The sequence below is a fragment of the Ochotona princeps genome, chromosome 13 (genome assembly GCF_030435755.1).
Source record: "Ochotona princeps isolate mOchPri1 chromosome 13, mOchPri1.hap1, whole genome shotgun sequence".
Classification (NCBI taxonomy): domain Eukaryota; kingdom Metazoa; phylum Chordata; class Mammalia; order Lagomorpha; family Ochotonidae; genus Ochotona; species Ochotona princeps.
In genome coordinates, this window is record NC_080844.1 from 59037737 (window position 1) to 59065473 (window position 27737).

A 27737-nucleotide genomic window follows, 5' to 3' on the forward strand; every position below is an offset into this window, starting at 1 on the left:
AGCCACCGGATATGAGCTGCCTGGGTGCAGGCCCCAGGCACCGTGTCATCTGCTCTAATCGGCAGAGTGGTGTCTGTGATTATTAGGTTTTCTCACATGTGCCTGATGTCAGCACTGATAACGTGTCCTTTTCATAAATTTACAGGCATTGCTTTCTTGCCCGCCAGTATCTCTTATCTCATTGGAACCAATATTTTTGGGATACTTGCACACAAAATGGGAAGGTAAGATGAAATGAAAACCGCTCATTCTAATATAGTTCCTAAAACATATCTCAGGATTTCTGCTATAACTGTTAGAAGCCATCATTTTTATTTTCATTGAAAATTTTGAATACTTTTTATTCAAAAGTATTCTGAGTGCTCGTGTCTAATGCCGCCTCTTCTTTCGACAGGTGGCTTTGTGCTCTTGTGGGAATGATCATTGTTGGAGTCAGCATTTTATGTGTGAGTGAAAGATGACACTTGACAAGTTTGTGATGGGGACTTTCTTGTTTGGGGCAACAATCACTAAGCCACATTTTAAAGCTGCTTGTTATTTGGTTTTATCACATTTTTCATTTTATCTTAATTTCTTATCATCTCAAACATTTTGGATAAGATCTCTGCAAGTGATGTATTTTCTTTATGTCAAAGACTGTTTAGAATGTTCTTACCTTGCTCTCATCACCCATCACCCTGCCTCCTCAATCATCTTAAACATTTACAATGTCTCAAACTCTTTAGGGCAGAGCCGCCTGCAGCAGCAGCAGCAGCAAGGTTTTCTAGAATAAAACACTTTCTATCGATGGTCAGTGCCCATGCTGAGACCTTCTCTGCTTGTCAGAATCTGAGCGTGGACCAGGCTGGCCTGCACTGGGGCAGCTGACTAGTCTTCCCGATAGTCACAATCATCAAACTGTGATGTTCTCTCCAAACTCTTTTTTTCTCCCCATTTGCCTCAGAAAAGAACAGGCACACTAGACCCAGGAAAACATTTTTAGATTTTTTTTCCAAGATGATTTTTGAGTTGGGTAATGCTATTTGACAGTAACACTAATTTCCACTTACAGATTCCTTTTGCAAAAAACATTTATGGCCTCATTGCTCCCAACTTTGGAGTCGGTTTTGCCATTGGTAAGTCACAGTGGTTTTGTGTCTAAATTTAAAGCTAGTCTTGCCCCAGGAAAGAAATCTCTCTTTTATCAACTGTAGTTACTTAATCTCGATTTCTCAGAAGTCAAAGCAGCTATGGGCAGGTTAGCTCAATTACAACTTGTATATTACCCATGCAAAGATTTCTGCTTCCACGCCCTAATCAGTTATTTTCTGAAAACCAGCATTCAAAAGGCTTCATACTCTCAGAAACAAACTTAGCTGTCCATTGCTGTGTGTGGGCAGTGGAAGGAAGCTCTTGCCCAGGTTTGTGAACAGACCTTCCTGTGCAGGGGAAAAGACTGCTTGGAACAGGGTATCCTGATAATGACCATCTGAGCTGTAGGGATTTTCAAGGCAAAGCAGGCAAGTCTACCTATTGTTAGGGGCACTAATGAATGTGTTAGGAAAAATCTTGTTAATGCAGGGGATGAAGAGTGCGTTTTTCTCTTTTATATTTACTGGTCCTGATGAACCTTATCACACATTAAGCTCAAGTTTATTCCTTGAGTGGCACAACAGGAAGATTGACCTGGGCCTTTTCTGGCTCTCAGGTGAGGTTGGGTTCACTTAGTATATATGTGAAGGTACTTTAAAAGTGTGGAAAAGTGGAGTGAAAAGTTAATTTTGAAGTCTCTGTGTGTGTGTGTGTTTAAAGATTTGTTACTTGGGCCCAGTGCGATAGCATAGCGCTTAAAGTCCTTGCCTTGAACGCACTGGGACTTGGGGAGTGAATCATCGGACGGAATATTTTCTTCTCTGTCTCTCCTCTTCTCTGTATATCTGCCTTTCCAATAAAAATAAATAAATCTTAAAGATTTATTACTTGAAATTCAGATTTACAGAGAGAAAGAGGGAGTGACAAAGAGAGAGCTCTTCCATCTGCTGGTTCACTCTCCAAATGAATGCTGTGAACAGAACTGGGCTGGTGCGAGACCAGGAGCTTCCTTTGCGTCTCCCACATGGGTGGAGGAGCCCAAGGGCTTAGGACATACTCCTCTGCCTTTCCAGGCCATTAGCAGGAAGCTAGATCAGAAGTGGAGCAGCCAAGACGTGAACAGATGCCCATATGGGATGTCAATACCACAGGCAGAAGATTAGCAAGCTATGCCACCATGACGGCCCATTTTTTGTGTGATACACTTTTTTTTTTTAAAGATTTATTATTATTGGAAAGCCGGATATACACAGGAAGATCTTCCATCTGATGATTCACTCCCCAAGTGAGCCGCAACAGCCGGTGCTGTACTGATCCGAAGCCGGGAACCAGGAACCTCTTCCGGGTCTCCCACGCAGGTGCAGGGTCCCAATGCCTTGGGGCGTCCTCGACTGCTTTCCCAGGCCACAAGCAGGGAGCTGGATGGGAAGTGGAGCTGCCGGGATTAGAACCGGCGACCACAGGGGATCCCGGGGCGTTTAAGGCGAGGACTTTAGCCGCTAGGCCACGCCGCCGGGCCCGTGATACACTCTTTCCTTGAACTTTTTGAAGTGCCTTTATATCTTCTCACACAGCATCCCTCCCCTTCTTCACATCTGTCCCAGCACCTTGCACATATGAAACAATGAACCAATATTATTTGAATGAGAGGAATCTCCCTCACCTGTTAGCCACTGCTGCCATACAGCTGAGAGTGCTAACATTTGAGTTCCCCAAAGAGTGAGCTCGTGAAACCCAGTGCATCATAGCCAGATACTAAATCCCATTTTATGATGGGGACGGTAATGTTTACAGAGCTAGGCATGACCATACTCGGTCAATGATTGAAACCCAAACTGAATGCATGCACTTTCTTTCTGCGGCATGCCCCAGACCATCCAAGAGACCAGAGTGATTCAGTCTCTGCCCAGGGTCATCATTCTTTTTAGCTAAGTTGAATGAACCAGCCTCGGAGTTGGTTCTCCATGTAGGGCTGGACTCCGTTGAGATCTGGTGCCCTCTGATCCATCTGTGCATTTCCCCATTGGTGAGGCCTGGGATGGAGGCCCTGGCTGGGAGAGATGTTTGGTTTGCAGGAGAACAAAGTTAGGCATGGCTAAGAGCAATTAGTGGCCTACAGGTGTCTTGAAGAAAGCCCTGGGTTTCATGGCCAGCTTCAGCAATTACCAACTGTGCTGGGTGACAGTGTGCTACCAGGCTTGGCCATGAGATCTGCAGGGAACATGGCACAGGGGAAGAGCTGGTGGGTGGAAAGTTCAGGACAGTTTGGGTGCCTGTTCAGATTCTACTCCCTGTTCCCTCCTTGTCCACAGGGATGGTGGATTCGTCAATGATGCCCATCATGGGCTACCTCGTGGACCTGCGGCATGTGTCAGTTTACGGGAGTGTGTATGCTATTGCCGATGTGGCTTTTTGTATGGGATATGCAATAGGTAAGAGCATTGGCTTTTCTGAACAACCCTTCATCTCAACAGAGGACAGAATATTCTTATGGAAATGGTTGAGATCTGCATCTGTCTCGCAGACATTTGAGGCAGTTTTGTCTAATTCTCTGTTCCCTGAAAGGTCCTTCTGCCGGTGGTGCTATTGCCAAGGCAATTGGCTTTCCGTGGCTCATGACAATTATTGGGATCATTGATATTCTTTTTGCTCCTCTCTGCTTCTTTCTTCGGAGTCCACCTGCCAAGGAGGAAAAAATGGTAAGAAAAAATGTAGGATACAATGGTGTGTGTATGTGTGTGTGTGTGTGTGTGTTTTGGCATAGTCTTCTGGGTACTCTGAGTAATTTCCTCTGTTTGACTGAAATATTTCTTGCCAAATGCATTTGTTTAGTTTCTAACACATGCTTTATTTAACTGCTTTCACTTAAACTTGAAGAATCAAATTATGATTGTATACAATTAGCATTTATATAGTTTTTTGTCAACCAGATAGAAACCTGCCATAATTCAATTTGATTTTCAAGGCTTCTTGTAAATCTTGAACATAATGTTCTGCCTTCTGTATTCAATCCCAAGATCAGCCATTTGTGCTGCTGTCTGCTTCTCTCCTAACCCTTACATCTTTTAATGGAAGTTGATGTCTTGGTTTGTACTGTATATAGGGTTCTGGGACTGGGCATAGGTTTTTAATCTTGTATATACAGTTGGGGTACAAACGTGAGTGCAGGTACAGCTGTGTACCTCACAACCTCATAACTAGAATCTTTGACAGAGGCAAGAGATTGTGTCCCTCTTTTGAACAACTTGAGCTGTTTCGACTCTACCTGTGAATTTTGCAAGTCATTTTAAGCTAAGGTGTTTACCTTACCCAGCAAGGAAAAACTCAAGTGTTTCTGAACATCATTCATAGTTGGCAATGATGCTGTGATGTTTTAATATCAGATGTTACCAGATCCTTGCCAGCTGAAGGAATGCCTTGCACTTAGGATGAACAAAACAAATGAGGGGGATGATAGTTCCTGTGTTTACGAATGGATGTGAGATTCATTTGGGATACTTTCTTGGGAAATTCATCAGGAATTCTAACAGGTGCACTGAGCATATTACAATGCTTGGGAATTTTCTGGACTGCCCTTCCATGACTCTCTCCAACTATTTTTAACATTCATCATTTAGTATATTTAAAAATATCAAGCAGTGGGTACTGGCCTTGTACCCTTTATCATAGAGGACTTCACATAATTTTGAGCTATTCTGGACCCATCTGACTCCCAGAAAGAGTGGAAGGAGCTGGGGAAATACCTGGTTGGCTATATTCTCTCTTTGGCTTTGATGCATCCCTGGCTCTGTTTGACCATGGGGTTTCCTCAGGGAGAGGTTTTCTTAGGAGGAATTTAACTCTTTCAGTCTAGGGGTATAAATCCCCAATCCGTCTTTGGCTGATGCTTGCCCAGAAGCTTGTCCAGATAGGGGTCAGAAAGTTCTCAGTAAAACACAGGAAAACATTTGTTCTGTTGCTGTTGTATCGATTTGATTAAGGCTGCATGAAGGTTAATTTCAACCTTTTAAAATTGCTTACAGTTGCTGCTGTCACCCAGGAGTCTGTTGAAGGCTCTTGGGAGGTAGCAAAGGACCAGTGTGGGCCAGGAGACTGAGTCAGCCCCGCCAAGCAGGGTTGGTGAGACCCTGTTTTCTTTTGCATTGTGTGACTGGGGAAATGGTAGCATCTACCTCATGGGTTGTCATGAGGGTGAAAGGTAAGAGTCCCAACAGAGTGCTTGGGAACTGGCTCAAGAAATGTGTTTTCACTCTTCTTTCTCCTATCTGACTCTGGCCAAAGGAATCCGATTTTTTCTCCCTTTCTTCTCTACAACATGCAGGAATTTTCCTTTTGCTATACAGACTCTAGGATGGCCGAGCTGGCTCATCTTGTCAGGCAGCAGTTAGTGGGTATGGTGTATGTGTTCAGTGGAGGTTGCATGATGGCTTATCTGATTCAATGAGGAAAGTGAGTGAAGTCAGAGGATGAGTTTGACTGCTTTATTTAGCAAAAGGAATGGCAAGAGGAGGCCTCAATGCCTCTTCTTTCCCTGTTTAGACCAGTACTTTAAAGCTCACCTAAAAAAAAATTACCAAAGGAAGTGGAAGAGGGACAATAATAATTACAGGTTTCCAGAAAACCGAGTTTCATTATGTCACAATCATTAGAATGGCTAGCACATCATTAAAAACTTGAGAAAATATGCATCTTCCTGTTCATAATTGGTGCCCATAAATGGAAATATGTTGGATGCCATTTGACTGGCAGAATGCTAACATTTGAGGGTGGTGGACAGAGCTACAGCCTGCTCATTGTGCAAGCAGCAAAGCAGCAGGTAGAGGCCGATAACTCCTAATTGATCAGGGGATATGCGGACAGCACAGCAGTGTGCCACGGAGGAGAAAAAATTGATCGTTGTGCACTTGAGAAAATCCAGCAGAGATGAACACTGGCATTCAGGGACACAAGTTACCAAGTGCAGGTGGATTTGAGAGTCACAAGGCAGGCATTCAGCCCTTGGCAAGTAAGTATCTCATTAGACAGCATCTTGATAATAAGGGGTTTGGACTTAAGTCGTCAAGCCACAGAGTTATAAACTAGCTTATGAGCATAAATATTGTTTGGTTTACTTGATTTGTTTTTCTTCACTGTTATCAATATGGGTGGGGAAATAACTGCTCAAGTTGTCTGCAAGTGTAAGAAATGCCAATATTGCTATTTGAGAGCTATGTGCCAGTTTTGGTCACATAGGTGTTCCTTAGTTCTTATCTCCAGCTGAGAATAGCTGTGTTTGATGAGGATTTATTCTCCAGGTAAAATTATTTCTCTGAATCTTAGTTTTGATGTTTCTAATTATTGTTCAGGGAGGAGAGCAGGTGTTTTGAAGACTGCAGCTTGCTTAACTGGATGGCTCTGGTGGTCTTCATAAAGACCTTGCCAACAATTCTGTTCTTGGGGATGCCATGGGTTGGGTCAGGATGGCCCATCAGAGGCTAAGGAGAGCCAGTGTGCTCTGAATATTATGATCCACTTACAGGAATCTATTCCTTTGCAGGACATATCCATAGTAGATGCAAAACCAGTTTTCTTTAATTATGTGCAAGAGAATACATTTATTTCCCCAGTATGAACCTCTGGTACATTTCCAAGTTTCAAAGTATGGGATTCTTACTTTTTGAGTATTTTTACTGTTTTCTTTCACATCACTTGGTCCAATTATGTTCTTACCACTTTGGAGACCCTGGCTCTGCTCAGTCAGATGTGAGCTAGCATTTGGCAGGGGCCACAACTCAGCTCTCAGTAGCTGGGCTTTGCTTTGAATTAAACATGAATTCTCTTCTTTTGCGTTTTTTCTTCTCTTCATAGCGGTGTGTGGAGTGTTGCTTTAAATTTATCTGCCTGTGTGACAGGCCATTTTGCCCTTGTTCCTCATGCACTTGACTCACTCAAGTTCATGCCATGTCTGAAATACCACATGCTATCCTGCTTAATCACGTGACATAAAAGCATGACATATCCCATATATATTTCCTGTGAGGATAAGCTGCTAAAGTATTGTGAGGACACTGTTTTGACAAATACTGTTCAGCTGAATAAATAAAATCTGCTCATGCCAGTCTGCATGGTGCTAAATAATCAGTCTGACTGAACTTTTTCCCTTGCAATGTAGTGTTTCAAAAGTATTTTTCAGAAAAAATTTTATTTTAAAGCGAGGGAGTGAATTCACTCCCCAGGTGGCCCCAACAGCCATGGCTAGCCTAGGGCTGAAGCCAGGAGACCAGAAATCCATTTGATTCTCCCACATGCAGAATGGGAACCAAGCATTTGAGCATCATGTGCTGCCTCTCAGGGTGCACAGCAGCAGGAAGCTACATCAGAAGCAGAGTGGCCAGGAATGCAACCAGAACTCATATAGCGGATGTAGGACTCTGAAGAATAGAGTTAGCCGCTGCACCCAATGACTGCCTTGTGATGCAGTCTTATCGAGTCCATAGTATGTGCCCAGTCCTGGGCCTCAGAGTCCCTTAGAAGTTGGCATGTATCTACATTGTCTGATGGGGAGTGAACCAAACAGTGGAAGGCATCTGCAAGGCAGAGTGTGGGCCAAGCAAGGATCAAAGTCAGGGATGGCATTCCTTCAGTCTGGCTTTGGTTTGTCCGCAGCTATCTGTCTCACACCAGGCCCCTGCGGTGGCCAGGCTGCCTTAGTGTCCTGTTTGGGCAAAGACCTGTGCTTTGCTTGTACCATTTCCCTTGCTGTCCAGATCCTTTGTGTTCCAAGGTTCACCTCAACTCCTACTTCAAATGTTTCTCAACACCATGCGTGAGGGTAGGGACCTCAGATTGCATTTTTAACCTCTTCTGTCCTTCCCATCTCTAAACTGATCCTTGGGCATGTATTTCCTTGAGAATCACTCATCTGTGGAAAGGAGACATTTAACTGTCATGGGAAAAAGCTCCATGTAACGTAAGAAGGGTCCAGATGTCCAATGTCTAGTCTCATTCAATTTTAGAAGACACAGTTAAGTTTGAAGCTGACGGTTTCAGCTGGCTAAATCATGGGAGTCCTTATCCTCATGTCACACAGGTGGGTCATTTGAGAATTTCTTGGAAAAAAGATAAATCTGCAGGACAACAGTGGAGAGTAACAGCTAATAGACCCCCAAGACATGTGACACCTTTTAGTGCTTAGATTTGAAAACTGCATGAAAGGGGTTTTGGGGAATAGTTCACACCATAGCAGGAAAACTCTAGCAGAGTTACTTGATAAAGAGAACTCACCTGAGCTACAGGTGACATCCTCAGCAGTTTAACTCCTGTGGAGTTACAAGTGGACTCTGCTATAAGGCTGCATGGCTTCTGTTTACCCCGTTGTAGCTGCACAGCCACCCATCCATACCACAACTTCTGCATGCATCAATTCAACCAACCACAAATAGAAAACATTCAGAAGGAAAAAAATCAAAACCAGTGTCCTCTGTAGAACATGTGTATATTTTTGCTATTACTCCCTCATGCATTTGACTTACATAAGTTGTCTCACACATTAACAGTGTGACAACTACTTACATAGCATTTACAGTTAATAATAGACACAATCCAGGGATGTGTAGATTCTACACCAACTATTCCATTTTATATAAGGGACTTGAGCACCTGCAGGGGGTCATGGAACCTACTCTGTACCCATGTTCTGAGCCTGCACCATGGGGTTAGTATAAAGCTGCAGTTTTGCTTCTAGAATGCTCAGCATGGTGCTGGCATGCATGGTGTCAGCTACCTTAGAGTACAGGCTTGGTTCTGCACATGTTCAGGAGGAATAAGGACCCTTGGTGTGTAAGTTTAACATTCTAGTTCCTAGTCACACAGTGCTTTTAAATGTTAATTATAAGGAGGAAGTAAAACTTATCATTAGAAAAAAATGTTTTTTAATCATACATTTGCAAGAAGATCAAAGCCCTCGAATGCTTAGACACAAGTGTCAGGAGCTATGGTGACATGGCCTTAAACTGTTCCCACAGTAGTCTGTGAACATAGCTGGCTAAGAGAACTGAGACTTTGGTTCACTCATGGATATCTTCCTAACCCAAGGGTGCCTGTTATCCCACCAAGGGCACATCCAGAATGATGTGAAAAAGCTGGAAGCGGTTACTTCTAGAATCCTTATTCCAATTCCAGAAGTCTACATTGAATGCTTCTTAAACCCAACCTGTTCAGCCAAGCTTCCCAGTCGGTTCTGAGCACTGACTTACGGTTCCCGGCAGGCATGATCCAAGTTGCACAGAGACCACGTCTACAATCTCCTATTGCCTGGAACTGCCCTGGTGAACTCCAGGTCTTCCTGGCCAGGCACCTGCTGATTCCTCCAAATGACTAATGAATAGCAAATAATAATACAGAACTTTCAAACTAGTAATCTCTACGAACAGGTAAAAACCATCTTTCAAAAAAAAGCATAAAATTAATATTCTTTTCCTTTGCTCTCTTGTAGGCTATTCTCATGGATCATAACTGCCCCATTAAAACAAAAATGTACACTCAGAATAACATACAGTCATATCCACTAGGTGATGAAGAAGAATCTGAAAGCGACTGAAACCCTCATCATCATCAGAGTATTCAATTGTAGGAAAGCTTCTCCAGTGACATGACTCATCCAGAACTGTCTTAGTCTTACCATGCCTCCCTGGTGAAAAACAACCAAAGGTTATTATTTCTTTTCCATGGTTATGATTGATTGCCAATAGCCTTATAAAGAAAAAGCTTTTCTAGGGATTTGTATAAATAGTGTTGAAACTTTATTTTGAGTATTTGGTTTTATTAAATATTATACAATATATTTTCACGAAATATGTAAATCTATAAATGTTTGAATCCAAATCAAGTATTTTTTAACTTACATTCACAAACACTTGGGCAAAAGAAAAACATATTTTTTTCTGAATATTGGTAATGAATGTTTAAAGCACATACTGAGACTCTTTCAACGAGACACTAGAAGTCTGCAAAACAGAATCAAGACAGCGTACATTACATAGTGACACTGAACGAGTGGTATGAATTTGACTTATTACCATCCATACCCATGGTTAGAAGCTAGTTATCTTAAGTGCAGAGGACAAGGATTTGAGTCAGTTACCTTTTAGGCTCATCCACAGATCTCAACTGGCACAGGTTTTCTTTGTGATACCCTACCTGGATTGAGATAGCTGTCAACTGTGTTAACCTGTCATGTGGTGGGCGGCAAACTGTAAAGGTACAAAGGAAAAAACAGTAATGTTCTGGAAACTGAAGCACCCGACTATTCAGTTAGGAACAAGAAGCCTTCCTTTTACAGTGTGCTCTTACGAGAGAAAACTAAGTGTATCTTACATTGTAAAAGTTGCTTAAGCATAGTACAATTTATCAACACCAAGTTCAAGTTTTAGAAAAGGAAACTTAAAAAGCTGCTGTGACCTGAGAAATCAGACTACATCTTTGACTTCTTTCTAGATCAGCCAAGCGTTTCTTTGGGATTAATTTAGGGTTGTCTTAGACTATTACTTCCCAGACTCCTAAAAGTTGTTTACATCTCCAGTGTTAAAGTAATTCTTAAAAATTAATGTAAAAGAATGAAATTGTTCTGAATAAGGGTAAAAGTAGGGTGATAACACATCTGCTTCCCAAGGCAGAAAAAGCAAACATCTAAACATGTGTGTCCCATGTCATCTTGTGTCCTGTGTACTCTAGTTTTCTAAGCATGATTACACTGACGTGCCTTTTCTGTGTATCAGCAAATAGTAATTGTCAGTTTCCATTGTTCTCTATGATTGGAGAGTGAACATAACGTGCCACAAAACTCTAGTGATGCTTAATTCTTCACTTTTGTAACCACAAACAAAAACTGACCTAATGTCAATTAAGCTAAGTTGTGCTTGTGTTAACCTGGACATCAAGCAACGAACAACTTAAGAACAAAGATTCCTCAACAAACTGTTTCTTACTGTCTAGGATGAAGTGGCCCAGACTGCCTTTGCTTTATGAGCCTTTCCTGGGGAGCTTGTGATGATCTGAAGCCTGCTTCCCAAGTGCAGCTGGTCTCATGCACACACACTTCTTACTACTTACCTGTACTGGGCAATCTACACAGGTGTGTTCTTTTGGGAGCGGCTCTGATATGGAGTCATATGGTAGAACACAAGGCAGGAACACCGCTGCTGCTGAGGGAGGACAGACATCCAAAGTGGCTCTCTTAAAGGCTTTCTGGCTTTCCTTGCCACCACTACCACATAATTTTTTCCTATTTCATTTGTGTCCTTAAGGCCTCAGGTTTTGAGAATGATTAGTAAAAAGCTCGCCTGTTACCTCACAGAAGAAAGCATGTATCCATTTTCTCAGAACTGTTCTGGGGAGCAAAAGATATGTTCTGTGTGAGGGAAAACTGACGACTTTCAGATGACCAATTCTGGGTTAGCCAGGCTGTGAAGCCTTTTTACCTTGTGGGAGGGGGAAATTACGTATTTAGCAGAACCAAACAGTTCTCTGAACATTTGTTTGAAAAAAAAATATCTATTTTGGTGTTGTGGTTGTCTGTGCCTGGTGACACAGAACAAGAATTCTAATGAATATTCAGCCTTCTTTATTGACTGCTACGTGTATCTGTCCAAATTATGTTTTAGGCAGTTTATTTAATAAATATTCTCAACCCTGTACCATGACTGACTGTATTCCTTTATAAAACAAATACTGCCGTGGGAATAAATTATTGTTTTGATGTGGATATTGAATTAAAGACTATTCTCTAATGCTTGTGGACATCAGGTAAAAGCCATTTCAGGTTAATATGAAAACATACTTTCTAACTTTCCACAACTTGCTTATTTTGAAATAGTCATACTAGTGTAGAAAAAAAGCACCAAGTTATCTTTACATCTTTACATTTTTATGGTTGTCCTGACTGCTGTGAAAAACAATCTGGTGAAAATATAATATGCAGGCGATTTGCCCTGACAATGCTCAACATGAGGGCCACAAATGCTTGACAAGTTCCCTAACGTCTGTGATGCTGGGGACATCTGAATGGCTGTTCCCATGCGCATCTCACAGCTTGTGAGCACATACACAGCTCTAATCGGATCATTCAAGGGAGCTGCAACCCAGAAAGGATCAGGGCAGTTTTCTTGTTGCTGTCAAAGTTATCATGTCAGTTAGAAATTAAGTCCTCTAGGGCCCGGCGCGATAGCGTAGTGGTTAAAGTTCTCGCCTTACACACGCCGGGATCCTATATGGGCGCTGGTTCTAATACTGGCGGCCCCGCTTCCCATTCAGCTTGTTGCTTGTGGCCTGGGAAAACAGTGGAGGACAGCCCAAAGCTTTGGGACCCTGTACCTGCGTGGGAGACCTGGAAGAGCTCCTGACTCCTGGCTTTGGATTGGCTCAGCTACAGCCGTTGCGGCCGCTAGAGGAGTGAGCCATCTGGACAGAAGATCTTCCTCTCTGTATATCTGACTTTCCAATAAAAATAAATCTTAAAAAAAAAAAAGAAAGAAATTAAGTCCTCTAAAAGTGAAAAAATTGAAATTATTTTGCTTTAAACACAAGTTGTCTTAAGGTTTTAAAAAACCGAGGAGCAGAGAGAGCCAGCTAAACTATCATTCACCACTTCACTCCTCAGATCCCTGTACCAGGTGGGTTAGGCCAGGCTGGAACAGAGCCAAGTCCTCAAACCACGGCCCTCAAGTTAGTGGCAAGGACCTAAGTATTTACCACCACCTGTTGGCTCAGGTATGCATTGGCAGGGAGCAGGAATCGGGAGGATTCAAACCTGGCACTCTAATATGGGATACAGTGTCCAAACCTGCATCTTAACTAGCTCACCCTGAGACCCATCTCCAAACGTTTCAAGATATTCTTCTTCATTACAATATTAGTAACAGCCAAATAATTTTAAATTGTTAGATACAGATTTAGAATTTGATAGTAGTATCCAGTAGTATCCAGTAGTATTAGGGTTGTTTTCTCAGAACACACAAAAAGCCCATAGTATTTCAACAAGTTCCCATACTGAAGAATCTAAGGTTTGAAATGTAGCATTTTATGATTGCAAAATAATGCTCAAATTTTGCTGTTTGTCTAACCCAGTCTTTCAACTAAATATCAATATATGAATACACTTTAAACAGACTAATTAAACAGGCAATTCCGTAAATCTGAAATTTTACAAGTTAAAAAATTAAACTTTAATGTTTATCAGCAATTTGCAAAATAACCAGTTTATTTAGCAAAAGTAGACTCTGCATGGCCAAACTGTACCAGGCAACTGTCCACAGTGACACAATTCTTTTTTAGATGTCAAATGAAGATTTCTTTGTTTCTGTGATAGGCTTTTTTTTTTAAGCTATTGAAAACAGCATGGCAGCAAGATTACATCAGTAATGTAATATAATACAGTTGTTTCCACTGAAGCCACACATCTTACCATACACTAGGCTGTTTGGAGTGTCCCCACGCTGCACTGAAGTACAATGGTGATGCCGCCACTGCCTCTCCCAGTATATGTAGCTATTAGCACTACATTAAAGGTATACTTAACCAATGTCATTAGCAGCATTACTGAGCTTTCCATAACTGTGGTTCTACAAAATTAAAATACTTTTAAAATAAGAAGACTGTTATGTGAAACCAAGCTTTATGTTGCTTCTATACCTCTTTCAAATGCATCAATTTCAGCAACATGATTAGGTATCATTAATCTTCCATGATTTAATCCACAAACACCATCTACTTACAGACACTCTGCCTTCCATGTTTTCAATGATTAAGTTATCGTTTACAAGGTGAAATGTGGGTATATATTGGGCAAATTGTTTCAAGCATGTTATTGGAACATTTTAGAGTTCAGAGAATTTGGTATATTAAGCCTTCCATGGTAATGTCCTCTTAAAATGCAGGCATGCTTAAACAAACAACAGAAAAGGGGGCACAAAGAGATCTCTGTTTGCTGTAACTTAGCCAAGGAAAGTATTTAGTGTCCTAATATTTCACTAAATCAGACAACAGGTGTGACAATTAGCTCTTGATTTTAAATGTGGAGTAACTCAGCCCTCAAGAATGTTCTCATTCATACAAATAAGACCGTTCATGTCTACAGTTCTGGACCATTCATAGCACTGTTTTCCTCACAACAATCATGTGAGGTAGTTAAAGTGTCATTCCCATCTTAGAGATGGAGGACCCTGCAATATGGAGCCCTTTGGGACTTACCTACTGTGAAACAGTTCACTAATGGAAGAGCCTGAATGTAAACTCTTGGAGTACTGGACTAAAAACCCAAGCCACAATCCTCAATAGCATAATATGAATTTTCCAGCCAATTATAAAAGCTGTTCCATCTAATTTAATTTCATGTTAGTTTCACTGTATCTTGGTTAACATAGCAGTTACCTATAAAAGGGAAAAACACATCAACTGAGTCAATTACATATTTTCCTCACTCATCCATTACTGGACTCCCTAAGACGGAGTCAGAGTACATGCTCATTTCAAAGAACTGGTTCCAATGACTCTGCGGATATATTGTCCATTCTCATTTATCTGTCTTTAACAAAGAGTCTGAACTATATAAGCATTCAGAATGATCATATTCCTTTATGTCTAATGTCAGATGAAGCAATAGATACATTTTGCATTATTCTTCACAACATATTCCTGCATGTTTTAAAAACCAAACCAGCCAAAAGTAAAAAGTAATTTTAAGAAGTTTTCTGAAACTTAAATATCCTTGCACATGCTTTATTTCCTATGAGAGAACTAAAGATGAAAAAAAATCATCATGGATATTTAAAACTTCCAGTTAAAAGGAAAGCATCAACATTTTGAAAGATATTTCAAAATCTTATTGGTTACTGTTTTTCAGTAAATTTTTGTCATCCTCCCACAAAATCCTTGACCAACTGCATACTGTAATTCCCTATTACACAGTACTTTTCAGTGCAAGCTCTTTAAAGTAATCACTATTTTATCTTCAGCTGCACAAAACTTTGGGGAAAAAATTTTCACAAAAGCATAGAAAGCAAGCAATATATGTAGTTTTTAAAATTAAACCTGCATAACAGATTACAGCTGCAGCATCTGCTTTCATGTTACATTTGGCAAAAACAAAACACACCCTGAGAACCCCAAAATAACAAAAAAATCTCAAGTATATTGAGATGATAAACTTCATAATAAAATACAGATTCAAAACCTGTTCCCTCAGTGACTGCTCTTGTCAATCTGGGCATGCAGCAAACCTGTTGTACAATCATGATGGCAATGAAAACAGTGAGACGCTGGACAGTATCCTACTTAAAACTAATTCAAAAGCTAAGAGGAAGAATATACTGACACATCACACATACATAAACATGAAAAGTTAGCTTACATAATTACATAATTAGAAAAAGTTAAAAATAAATTAGTAAAAATGAATTCCCAGTATAAACCCAAAAAAGCATAGCTATAAATGCAACCTGAAGCAACCAATTTAGTGAGCTGGTCATGTTTTTGCTGGAAAACAACCTTTTTCATTCTTGTTCTTACACAAGCAAGTAACTGTGGAGAAGCAGGCCAAAGTGCGTCCTAAGAGGATTTTAACATAGTTGTAGCTGTGGTACTTGAGATGCAACTTTTCCCCCACTGTCACGGCAAACTTGAAGCAGCCTGTGTGTTACACCGACTCAGAGGGGCTAAATAAGTCATCTGATATGCTGCTGAATGGCTGTGTGTCTATTAGTTGGCTTATTTCATTATTCAGATCTTCTTCTGCATCGTCTGTGAACTTGCTCACTTTTTTGGAGTGCTGGTCTAAGGACAGGCTTTCTAAAGTTTCGATATCTTCGATGCCTGCTCTGTAGTGGATCATAAGAAGTGTCAGAGCTTGGAGTCTTTCACCTGATTTAGCCAAAGCAGCAGAAAGAAGAGACTTTTTCCTTGTATCAGTTGTATCTTTTTCTTCTCTAACAAGGGAATTATTGTGTTCCAGCTCCTGATCAATTTCATTCTGCAGCTTATCCAACATGAACTCTAGTTTCTGGACCCTCTCCTCAGTAGGCAAGCCCCTGTACAGATCCCGGCCAATTTCCTTGACTGCAATGAAAACACTGTCATCCAGCCCACCTTCCTTTCTCACCAACTTAATTCCTGCACTGTTTCCCCGCTTAGAAGGACTGTTGGGACCACAGACCTCTGTGTCACTGCCTTCGTTGTCTGATGTGTTGGGTGTATGTTTTGGTGAAGGTTCTGCAAGATCAGTCCCTGGTTCAGAAAGGCGGGTTTTAGAGACTTGACGCAAATTTAACAAACGTGAGCTAGTATTGATGATGTGCCTGGTTAGACCTGTTGTTCTATTGACTGACTTGTTAGCCTCCGCATCAGCACGAGGCAGGCTTACAAGAGGTTCCTGTCCATCAAGCCTGAGGTTTTTCAGGGTCCGGTCTATTCGCCTGTCAGTCGCTCCACAAAGAGGTGTCTCAGCCAGACACTTTTCTTGACATTTTTTATGGCAAACATAAGCACAGAACATACACTGGGAAGCAGCTTTAGTCCAGACTTTCTTCTTACAGTAATCACACCAAGTTGGATTCTGGAACTGAGTATCCTGAAAATTGTGTTTATTTTCTGCGAAACTCAGCTGCCCAGCAAGGTGCTCTTCTTTAGGGAGGGCAGAACCTTCCTCCACCAAATTCAGCTCTTTCTCTTTTTCTATGTTAGGAATTATCTGGTGGTCTGGTTCTCCTTCTTTCAGATACTTAAAGTGAATAGTAATGTCACCAAAGCAAAACTTGTCATTGAATCCTTTTTGCACACTCAGATTGCGGAGTGCAGTTCTAGTGACGACAGCCTTAGGGGAGGGGGCTTCCAGTCTGAATTTTGAAAGATATTCCATGTTTGATGTAGCTAGGCATCCTAAAGCCACCTCTTCAAGTTTCAAACTAATGTGTCCCAAACAGATGAGACCTCCCAACTTGAAAGGATCCCTACACCACAGTGCAATGTTCAAGTATTTGTGGCAGGCTTCTATGTCAAACAGACAGGACGCTCTGGTTCTGGTCCATTTTCCTAGCTTATTACGGTAAAGAATTTCTGAGGATTCCCAAGTTTGAGGATCATCTGTATTGTCCTTATTAGGGCAGGAAGTTTCTGTAGTAAAATCTTTAGCCACTTCTTGCTTTGCTACCGGTGGCTTGGGTACAGTGATATCTTCTCCGTGGTCCACAGTTTTTGCTTGCTTTTCAGTAGATTTATCTGTATCAGGAGGAGCCGCCAGTGCCTTCTCTGGCTTTTCAACCACATCTGGTTCTGCCTGATTAGGAGCATCAGCAGATGGCAAAGCAACTTTCAGCTGGGGTCGAGGTGGCACAGGTGGTTTGGAAGTGGATCCTTGGGCAGGCTTTGACATTTGTGCTGGATCTGTTACCTCAGAAGTTTTTAGGGTTGAGGGCTTATTTCCTTCTTTGGGTGGGATTTTTGGTGGTACTTGGTGACTTCCTGTAACTAATTTGCGGTTTAAAACTGGTGATATAGCTCCCAGGGGTTTTATAGAAAGCGTTGTAGGTGTACGTTTGGGACTATGACTTAATGCTTGTGCCTCATCTTTAGACTCATTCTGTGTCCTGACATCACTCGCCAAATCTTCAAATTCAGATTCCAGGTCTCTGTTTTCAGCCTCTACTGCCAACCCTGTGGCCTCATCTTCATAACTCGGTTGGCATGTGCCTGACAAGAAGTTTTCTTCTAGTTGGCCGAAACTATCTTGCAGCACTGCCCCTGGGTTACTCTGACCAACAGGCCTTTCATAGTACACCAGGACTCGGTCACCAGCCTGCTTAATAAGCTTCAATACTTGCAATGTTGATGTTATTTTCACACCTGTTTTAAGGGAAATCATGTACATTATTGCAATAAAAATTGCCAAAATTTGTTGAAAATAAACTGCCATTGCCTCATAGTTACTGAACTAAAGGAGCAGTAACAGGGAAACACCAAAATATTTTATTTGGTTTTTACATGACTCAGTTATTTGCAAAGCTGGACACAGTGTTATCCTGGATTGTTGACTGTTCTGAACCAGATGATAACAGAGACCTTCTGAGAGTTCAAGCTGCTAGCTCCTCACTGCTTCTATCCCCTCTGGGGTAACAAACAATGGATTGCTTGCTGTGAATTGAGAGGGTAAGCAGAGGGAGACCTACTGGAAAAGGATTCTATGATTGATAAGGCTAGGATGATGTGACGCTACGATTGATAAGGTTAGGATGATGGGACGCTATGATTTAGTAAAGGAAATTCCCAAATACTCCAGGGCTGAAAGTTATGTGACAAATGATTCAAATTACGAGACTAATGCTTGAAATAAACGGTAAAACACTGTTCTATGAGTAATAGACTCTTCTCAGGCTTGTTCATCACACTCTTCTTTGTCCAGGACTGGGAAGAACAATAAGGAATAAACTGCTGTAGTCAGGCTGGTGTGCACTGCAGCTGCTCGGGGGAGATGAGCTTTGACCTGCCACAGCTTGGAAAACTCTCTACCTCAAAGATCTTCTACTTACAGTTAGTTTCTGTCCACAGTCCACTACTGTTTTCTTTTACACTGTTAGGATCCTATGTGCTAAGTGAATACTTTTAGGTAATCTCTTGGCCCAGCGATTCATTCATCTTTTGGATGGTCCTTTTATCTGTACTTTAGATATTGTTCTTCCATCTCTCTCAGTACTACTTTATTATTCTAATTTATTTTCTTCCTTTCTTAGGATCTTCTTTTGCTATTGAATCTGGTATACATCTTAACATTATATCTGGTGACTGGCATGTATGTTAGAGTTTGGCAAGCACTGCTGCTGCCAGGGTCATGTAACAAGGGTAACTGATTTGTTACTTTATTTTCTTAGCTATAAAGAAAGCATGCCACACTGCATATAAAAGATAAACTAAGACCAAGCACATATTCAATAAATCTCTTGACAAGCCTACAATTGGTGGGTCATGTCCTTGAATCTCTGATAAGGCTTAGAGTTCCCCCCCACTGCTGTGTATGAGCCCTGCTGCTCAGCCATACATATCCAAGCAAAGAACCTTCCTAGCCACAGGAAGTTTTCATTGCTAGTAACAATTCAATTGATACAGACATGCAGGTGACACTTCCCACTAATAATCTGGGTTGAAATCTGAATAATAAATGAATAATTGCTGGATATTCAGATAATGTGGGGCAACAGGCTATGTCAAATATACCCTCTTGGACCAGGAAAATTACTTGCGTCTCTGTTCATTATCTGATAAGTGATAAGGACAACAGTGCCAATTTAGGCTCAAAGCAGTAATGGTGGCCATACAAAAAAGTTATTGTTGAGATGTCCTTTATACTCGATGAAAAATGTAGAAATAGGAGGTAGGAAAGGAGGGAAAATAAGAAAAATGGTCTAACGTTGAATTTAAAGGCTTATACTTTAGGACTAAAATGGGATGTTTTATGCGAGGCTTCCTTCAGATTTTTATTTATAATAAGCTTTATTTTTGTAACTTTCTAAGCAAAACAAAAGTAACAAGTGCTTATTATAAAAATATGGAAGGGAAAACTTCCAACTGCTCTCCAGTTTCTTTGTAAAATACACTGCATTTTAATATAATTACCTCCAATAGCAATAAGTCGATCTCCTCGCTGAAGATCTGCAATCGCAGCAGGCGAGTTTGGGGCCACTGTTTCAATTATGACGTGTCCAGCATAGCCATCAGTTGACTGGACTAAACGAAGTGTAAGTCCAACACTTTGTAAGTTTCCTTTTATTAACTCAACCTTTGATAAGGAGGAAAAAAAAAAAAAAGAATCAACTTCAAGAATTCACAGATTACAAAAACAAGCAGAATACTGAGAAGGCCCAAAGCAGCTGCTGTTTAAACCACCATTGTGACTGCTATTATGGAAAAACAAAAAGAGGGAATCTTTTCCCTAAAACTAGAATGTATTTATTTAAAAGGCAGAATGACACAGAGAAAAGAGACAGTGATCTTTCACCTCCTGATTCACCCCTCAAATGTCGACAACCCTCAGGGCTGGGCAAGGCTGAAGAAGGGCGAGGTATTCCCTGCTGGCCTCCCCCATGGTGACAAAGGCCAAGCACTTGGGATCTTCTCTCTGCCTTCCTGAGCGAATCTGCAGAAGCCAGATGAGAATGCAGCACTCGTAACTGTCGGACATGGGATGCTGGCACTGCAAGCATCAGCTCACCCACTGTGCCACAATGGCAACTATATAAATCGGCACAGTCCCAGACCATACTATTAGGTCATCAAAACAACCCCCAAAACCAAGCTAATAATTGTGTTCAATCCATGATCACTGTAGAAAATTTAGAGATAAAGGTGAAATGAAATCTATTCCTAATAATACTCTATAAAATGATTCATCTTTCATATTCTGATATATCTTAATACAAAATTGAGAACTTTTAAGACTGAGACATTATAAACATTATATATTATAAAGGAAATTCTGAGTCCTGTTCGCCTCAAATTTAATAGAAGTCAGTACATGTCTCAGCTATATCTTTGAAATCCCACTTTGTGATGGTTGTCCTCTGTATGTGCAGGCTTTCACCTGTGGATTCAGCCAACCAGAAAGTAAAAAAACTGCATCTGTACCAAACAATGCAGTATTTCTAGTTATGTAGCATTCATACTGTATTAGATATTAAAAACAATCTAGACATAAGTTTAAGAATACTGGAGGATGTGTGTATGTTATATGTAAATATTATGCCATTTTATATAAGAAAATTTAGTGTCTATGAATGCTATACACAGGGGCTTCTTGTAGGTAGCAAGAGACAGCTGAATTTTCTTTTTGGAGGGAGGCAAACAAGAGCTTACATTATGTTTTACTCTGAATTAATGAGATACTCTGCTCTGATTCATACGATCATTTTATTTTTTAAACAAGTTTGTCATCTATTTATGAGGGATATGTATCCCAGACTCACATCATTGTGAATGCAGAGAAGCACACTAGTTCTGATTTTATTCAAATCAGTGATTTTAAAAAAGGCTGGAATACCACACCCCTCCAGATGACAAGAATTCAATCGTTATTTACTGAATTCAATTACAAACCAGTCTATTGCCCACTTGCCCACATTCCTTACCCTGTTCTCCAGCACTATGGCATGAAGAACTTTGCAAAAACCCTGCTAATATCCACATATGTCACTATACTGCTTTAAAATACAAACTTCAATGAGAAATTCAATTTTCCTACTTGACAGTGCTGGCTGATAAAATAACATTTATTTGAAGATGTTCTTTAATTTGGGCATTAATACATTTTGTAAAGTTATTTTTATTATAAAAAATCTTATTATACTCTGAAAATGGGAAATGTAGTCAAGTTGTGAACTAACTGAAGATTTATAATACAATCCCCATCACTTGTATTTCAATCTATCCAAACGCCCACCTATTCTTGCCTTATCACATAGTAAATAACTTACTTTATTAGATTTCATTCACCAAAGCCCTCAAGGACACACTCCAAAGAATATAAAAATACTCTGTAGTAAGCAGTGACAATTGAAATTTAGAATGCAAATTTTTCTAATTACAGGAAGCTAAAGACAACAAATGAGTAAAAACCAAAGCTGTATGAATCTGAGTACAGTAAAGTTTAACAGTTGAAATTTTTTTTTTTTTTTTTTTTTTTTTGCAATTTACTTTTAGCTTTTAATGTAGAACCAGGGCTGAACCAAGAACTGAACTGAGGTTACTGTAGATATTTTTTTTTTTTAATATTTATTTATTTTTACTGGAAAGGCAGATATACAGAGAGGAGGAGAGACAGAGAGGAAGATCTTCTGTCAAGTGGCTGCAATGGCTGGAGCTGAACCAATCTGAAGCCAGGAGCCAGGAGCTTCTGCTGGGTCTCCCACACTGGTGCAGGGTCCCAAGGCATTGGGCCGTCCTCGACTACATTCCCAGGCCACAAGCAGGGAGCTGGATGGGAAGCGGGGCTTCACACAGCAGCAGCACATCAGGAAATTAAAACCATCATGATATTATCTGTCAGTTAAGATTTACTGGAAGATAATATCCTATCCTATTTATAACAGAACATGTTTTAATAGGAAAAGCATGTTTCATAGATAATAGAATCCAAACACTGTGGTTATCTAATAAATAAAATATTACACAACATATTATCTTATAATAAATATATATGAAGCTTGTCCAATAATATCAGTCTGTCATAAATACTTTCTAAAATCTGCACTTTATGGCATAACTGATATTTTCTAAAAGCAAAAAGAAATGAAATTAATAATACTTATAAGTAATGATTATATGCTTAGAAAAACACACCAACATTTACTAAGTGTTCTCTGGCTTTAGGACTGCAGCCCTCTAACCCTGAGTATGGCGACAGTCTGCGCCATCCTGCTGATGTAATAATACATGTTCACTGCCTTGCCACACTAGATGGCACAAACTGGATCCAAACTGTATCAATTGAGTTCCTTTCTGGATATCTAGAATTTTGATTCAGAGATTCTCAAGGTGAACATAACTAGTAGCTATGGTCACCTGTGAGGATTCCTCTGGACTGGAAGTGGAGAACGCTTGCAACAACAAAGCACACCAGCAGCTCAGAACAGGGAGAGCAGATGGAGTTTCACTCTGATTTCAGGTTGTCTGTCTCTTCTTCTCTGACTTATTTATTTCAAATCAGAGCTATGGAGGGAAGGATAGAAAGATCTTCCATCCATGGATTCACTGTCTAAATGACCACAAAGGCTGGGGCTGGGCCAGGCCAAAGCCAGGAGCTTCTGGGTTTTCACACGTATGACAGACCCAGAGATCTGGGCCATCTGCTGCTTCCTCAGGCACATTAGTAGGGATGCTAGATTGGAAGTGGAGCAGCCAGGACTCAAGCTGGCACCCATAAAGGACGCTGGTGCTCCAGGTGGCAGCTTAACTCTATGCCATAATGCTGCCCCTTCCCCCGACCCCATTTGTTTCTTCTGTAAAGTCTAATGCACATAACCATGAACATGGCCCTAATACCTGCACTCAGGTCCAGCAAAGATTCTGGTATCCCTTTTAAACTAAAACTTTAATGTTTAACTTAACAGGCATTGTGTCAGAAACTGTCATACCATCATCTCATTAAACTCCAAGAGTTCCATGACATTGAAAGGTGACAATATGTAAATAACATGCAGCATATAAGTATTTACATAGCATTTAAATTATAAATATGTAAAAAATAAGTAAATTATAAAGGTAGGATACACTCTCTATTGCTGGGCCTATATAAACCGATTCGCTATTTGTGGAAACCAAGTAGCAGATCTCTACTGGGCTAGATATATAGCTTCAATGGCACTCAAAACAAGGCAAAAAACAGCAGCAACAAAAAACCCCTAAATTAATTATCAAAAATTGCAGACACCTGCTAATTATATGTGTTGTCTCACAGGGCCCAATATCCACAACACCGCAGACAACCTGTATTTAACTTCAGCAATAATGTAAAAAAAAAGTCCAGCTCTATGTTCATCCTTCCTGTAGTGAGCAATTTGGTAACATCAAGACAGGATTAAGAGCTTTCACACTCTGATATCCATTTAGCCTTTCTTGAACCCAGCTGTCATGCCTTATTTTCCCGTAGGGTGAGGGGGTGGGGAAAAACATATTGATTTTTTAATGCCTTTCTAACACAGATAATTGTATAGAATGGATAGAAGCCATTTCAATAACACATCAATATAACTTATTTTACAAACTCTTCTCCCCTTTATGAGCTTGTAACACTGAGCAAAAAAATTTCCAAACCCTTCAAAATACTAGAGATCACTAAATGACAGACTCTCACCTGCTGGGAGCAGGGACACTCTGAACATACATGCTTTCATACAGCAAGTTTCTGAAAAAGACATCATGAAGACTATTCCACAGCTTTGTTTATTTTGTTTTCTGTCGAACAGTGGAACAGGAAGGGTAAAATGTGACATGAAACACAATAATCAGTCCTGTGTATGTACAATGTTAGTATAAAACAACTTTTCACAGCAGGCTTGAGTGTATGTCTGTGGCAGAAACAGAAACAAGACACATGGTGAGCTCCATCAGCTGTTCCGCTCCCTAAATACTTGCACTGACGGGGGCACGGCTGGGGCCTACACCAGCAGACAGACAGGACCCAGCTCCTCGAGCCAGCACTGGTACCTCTCCAGGGCAGGCACTGGTAGGAAGCTGGCGCCAGGGGCAGAACCAGCATCAAACCCAGGTATTCCAACAGGGACGCGGGTGGGTGTCTTCACTGCTAAGCTAATGTCTGCCCTCACGGCAGGCTGCCCACTGCAGACAAACATTCCCAGCCCTCATTGTAATCCAATACAATCTGGAAGGTGTATTTTTAGAGAGAGGAGAGATAAAGAGATCCTCCACTCTCTTGTTCACTCCCCAAATGACTATAATGCCCAGAGCTGAGCTGATTTGAAGTTGGAAGCCAGGAGCTTCTTCCTGTCCTCCCACATGGGTGCAGGAGCCTAAGGCCTTGCTGCTTTATAGGCCATAAACAGAGAGATGGATACTGATGCTTGTAGGCGGAGGATTAGGCTGCTGAGCCACTGCACTGACACCAATATGAAATACACTTTAAAAAATTTTGTAAGGGCCCAGCACAATAGACTAGTGGCTAAATCTTTACCCTGCGCCTGCCAGAATCCCATATGGGCGCCAGTTCGCATCCTGGTTGCTCCACTTCCTATCCAGTTCCCTGCTTATGGCCTGGGAAAGCAGTATAGGATGGCTCAAAGCCTTGGAATCCTGTACCTGCATGGGAGACCTGGAAGAAGCTTCTGGCCCCTGATTGGCTTAGTTCCAGCCATTGCGGCTACTTGGGGAGTGAACCAACAGATGGAAGATCTTTCTGTCTCTCCTCTCTGTATATATTCCTTTCCAATAAAAATAGATAAATATATTTTACAAATTCCATGTAGTTTTCTAAATTATCCACATTCAAAAGTTAAAGTCCTGTAGTCTCAACTGAATGTCCAAAAGAAGTCTGAGAATCTGAAAATACAGTAACAAAGTTCTTGCTTGTTTCAGGGAAATCTGCAATCGAGAAATTTTGATTAGGATATCAGTGATTTGAAGAGAATACTCAAATAATAGGGAACTGTAAAAACAGAACACCTAACTCTTGAAGGTATAAAAACAATGGGCACGTGGTAAAAAGGCCAGGGGTGTGGGCTCAGTAACATGGCAGTTAGCTCTATATTCCTGGTCTAGTTCTGGCTGGGATCCTGGAGGAAGGACCTATGACCTATTTTCTTTCCACTTATTTGGGCAGACAGAAACTTAATTCCCTTCTCCCTTCCTTTTCCTGTACAGCAGGTGAGATGCTGAGCCTTCCATCAAAAAGCCAGGACAAGAAGATCTAATGGGGAAGAGACATCCAGTAACTTGACACTTAAGGCCACCATGATCTACAGCAACAGCTCTTCCCACAGAAGTTTTTAAGAAGCATGAGGATAAGAGATGGCAAATGATATGTAGCAGCATCAGGTTGTAACAGAGGGGAGTCTTGAAGGAGTCATACATAGTTTAATTCCCATCAATCAGACATTTTTTGGAAGGGTACTTGCAACTTACTGTAGAATTCCCTTCTTGAGCAACTACTATTGCATTTGTGTGCAGTGAATTTGTTGCGTACATTTTCAAAGAATTGAAAGATGATTTCTGTTGGTGTAATGACTCTGTAGACTGAAGAAGGACCCTTTACTTTAGCACAGGTTTTATGGAAAACCCCATGTTTCTGCTTTTCCTTTGTTTCTAGAACTGTCACCTAGAGCTGTTCCTGGCTTCCTTAGTCATAGTATCCCAGAGAAGTACATAATCTTTATTTCAGTGCTTGCTAGATAAACATTATAAGCAGTGGAAACAAATGTTCTACAAATCATTTGTTTACAAATACATGTTGAAAGTAGAACTATTTGGTAATGCTGTGCAAATACCCTGGAAATGGAGATTCTCCAAAGTTAAAAGTTGTCTTCACAAATTGGTCTACTAATGAAGTATCCAGGCATATCTGCCAAAAAGCCTCCTGCATTTGTAAAATATAGTTGTTGTGTTCCTAAGAATATGCAACAGTTCCTTTGGTCCAAGCAACCAAAATTCTTTAAGCCCAGGAGCCCCCACCCCCATCCTGCCCAGAAGGTGACTGCTATGAACTGACTACCTGATGTGTCCCCACTCCCCAAGTTGGAGCTTCCTAGCCTTCAGAACTGTAAAAATAAACCTCTGTAGTTCATAAGACACCTGTTTTATGGCATGTAGGTATAGCAGGCCAAAGGGCTAAGACAGTGACTATAAATCACTGCCTGGGATGGACCAGCATACAGGTCCCTGGGGCTTGGCTTTCTTTTGGGGTAGGTTAATTATATTCTGATCATTAGGAACTCTGGAAATTCTAATTAGAGCATTAAAAGATTAGAGTGTTAAATGATCAGAGGATTAAATGATTTTTCTCCAAACACCTGCTACAACTGAGAAGTCATAACTAGAAAAAATTTCATATTAAGTAAATGAGCTGTTTTACACAGTGAGCATCTATATATACAATATTTATTACAGAGTATGTTAAAAATGTAGCTTTCTGGTCATTTCACTAAATAACAGGTGTCAGGTCAATCTGCTTATGGGTACAGAGAACAAATCACTGACAGGCTAGGTGCTAACACTCTACTGCCCATCCCAACAAGAAGCAACAGGCTTTCTTTTTTTTTTTTTTTTTTTTTAAGATTTATTCATTTTTATTACAGCCAGATATACACAGAGGAGGAGAGACAGAGAGGAAGATCTTCCGTCTGATGATTCACTCCCCAAGTGAGCCGCAACGGGCCGATGCACGCAGATCTGAAGCCGGGAACCTGGAACCTCCTCCGGGTCTCCCACACGGGTGCAGTGTCCCAATGCATTGGGCCGTCCTCAACTGCTTTCCCAGGCCACAAGCAGGGAGCTGGATGGGAAGTGGAGCTGCCGGGATTAGAACCGGCACCCATATGGGATCCCGGGGTTTTCAAGGCGAGGACTTTAGCCGCTAGGCCACGCTGCCGGGCCCAGCAATAGGCTTTCTTTCAACAGATTTCTATCTTACCACCTATCATTTTAAAAAATACAACGACCTAACCAATGATCTAGCTCCATTAATACTATGACATATTCACTATGGAAAGTATCCTGTTTGTGCTTCTTGCCTCCTCTTCACCTCATCTGTTCCTTCCCTCTCCAACACAAATGAATCACCTGGATATAAAACAATATGGAACAATTTAAGAAGTCAAAGAACTAAAAAAATAGAGAACCATCATTCAATTTGCTTACACAGCATGTTTTAGCCAAGTCACACCTCTGAGAAGCTGACAAATCTTTTACGCTCAACACTGAAAAAGGAAGCAATAAAAAGTTGATGATAGTCTCAGAGGGGTCATTTCCTTCCACCTGATTTACCTCTAAGCACACACGGATTTTATAGCACAGAAAACGCTTCATGAAATGCTTCCTAGGCCCATCAGCACCTTAAATATTGTCCTCCCTGCTTCCGTGAATCTCACTAAATCCTCAATCACATTTCACTCAGTTCTATCACTCTAACGGAAAAAGTCAGATAC

The 27737-nt window shown here is 40.9% G+C and overlaps 2 protein-coding genes across 2 annotated transcripts in view; one reads left to right on the plus strand and one right to left on the minus strand.

The window, feature by feature from the left end:
- Positions 1 to 10102, plus strand: part of SLC18A2 (solute carrier family 18 member A2) — a 32771-nt gene extending 22669 nt beyond the window's left edge. Inside the window, exons 11-16 of the mRNA XM_004579786.2 lie at positions 146 to 224; positions 395 to 446; positions 1052 to 1115; positions 3384 to 3503; positions 3637 to 3770; positions 9545 to 10102. Of these exons, the coding sequence (XP_004579843.2) occupies positions 146 to 224; positions 395 to 446; positions 1052 to 1115; positions 3384 to 3503; positions 3637 to 3770; positions 9545 to 9649 (554 nt within the window). The 3' untranslated portion in view covers positions 9650 to 10102. The remainder of the gene's footprint in view (positions 1 to 145; positions 225 to 394; positions 447 to 1051; positions 1116 to 3383; positions 3504 to 3636; positions 3771 to 9544) is intronic.
- Positions 10103 to 15536: 5434 nt separating this feature from the next.
- Positions 15537 to 27737, minus strand: part of PDZD8 (PDZ domain containing 8) — a 57325-nt gene continuing 45124 nt past the window's right edge. Inside the window, exons 4-5 of the mRNA XM_004579785.3 lie at positions 19705 to 19867; positions 15537 to 17940 (exon numbers count right to left, since the gene is read on the minus strand). Of these exons, the coding sequence (XP_004579842.2) occupies positions 15740 to 17940; positions 19705 to 19867 (2364 nt within the window). The 3' untranslated portion in view covers positions 15537 to 15739. The remainder of the gene's footprint in view (positions 17941 to 19704; positions 19868 to 27737) is intronic.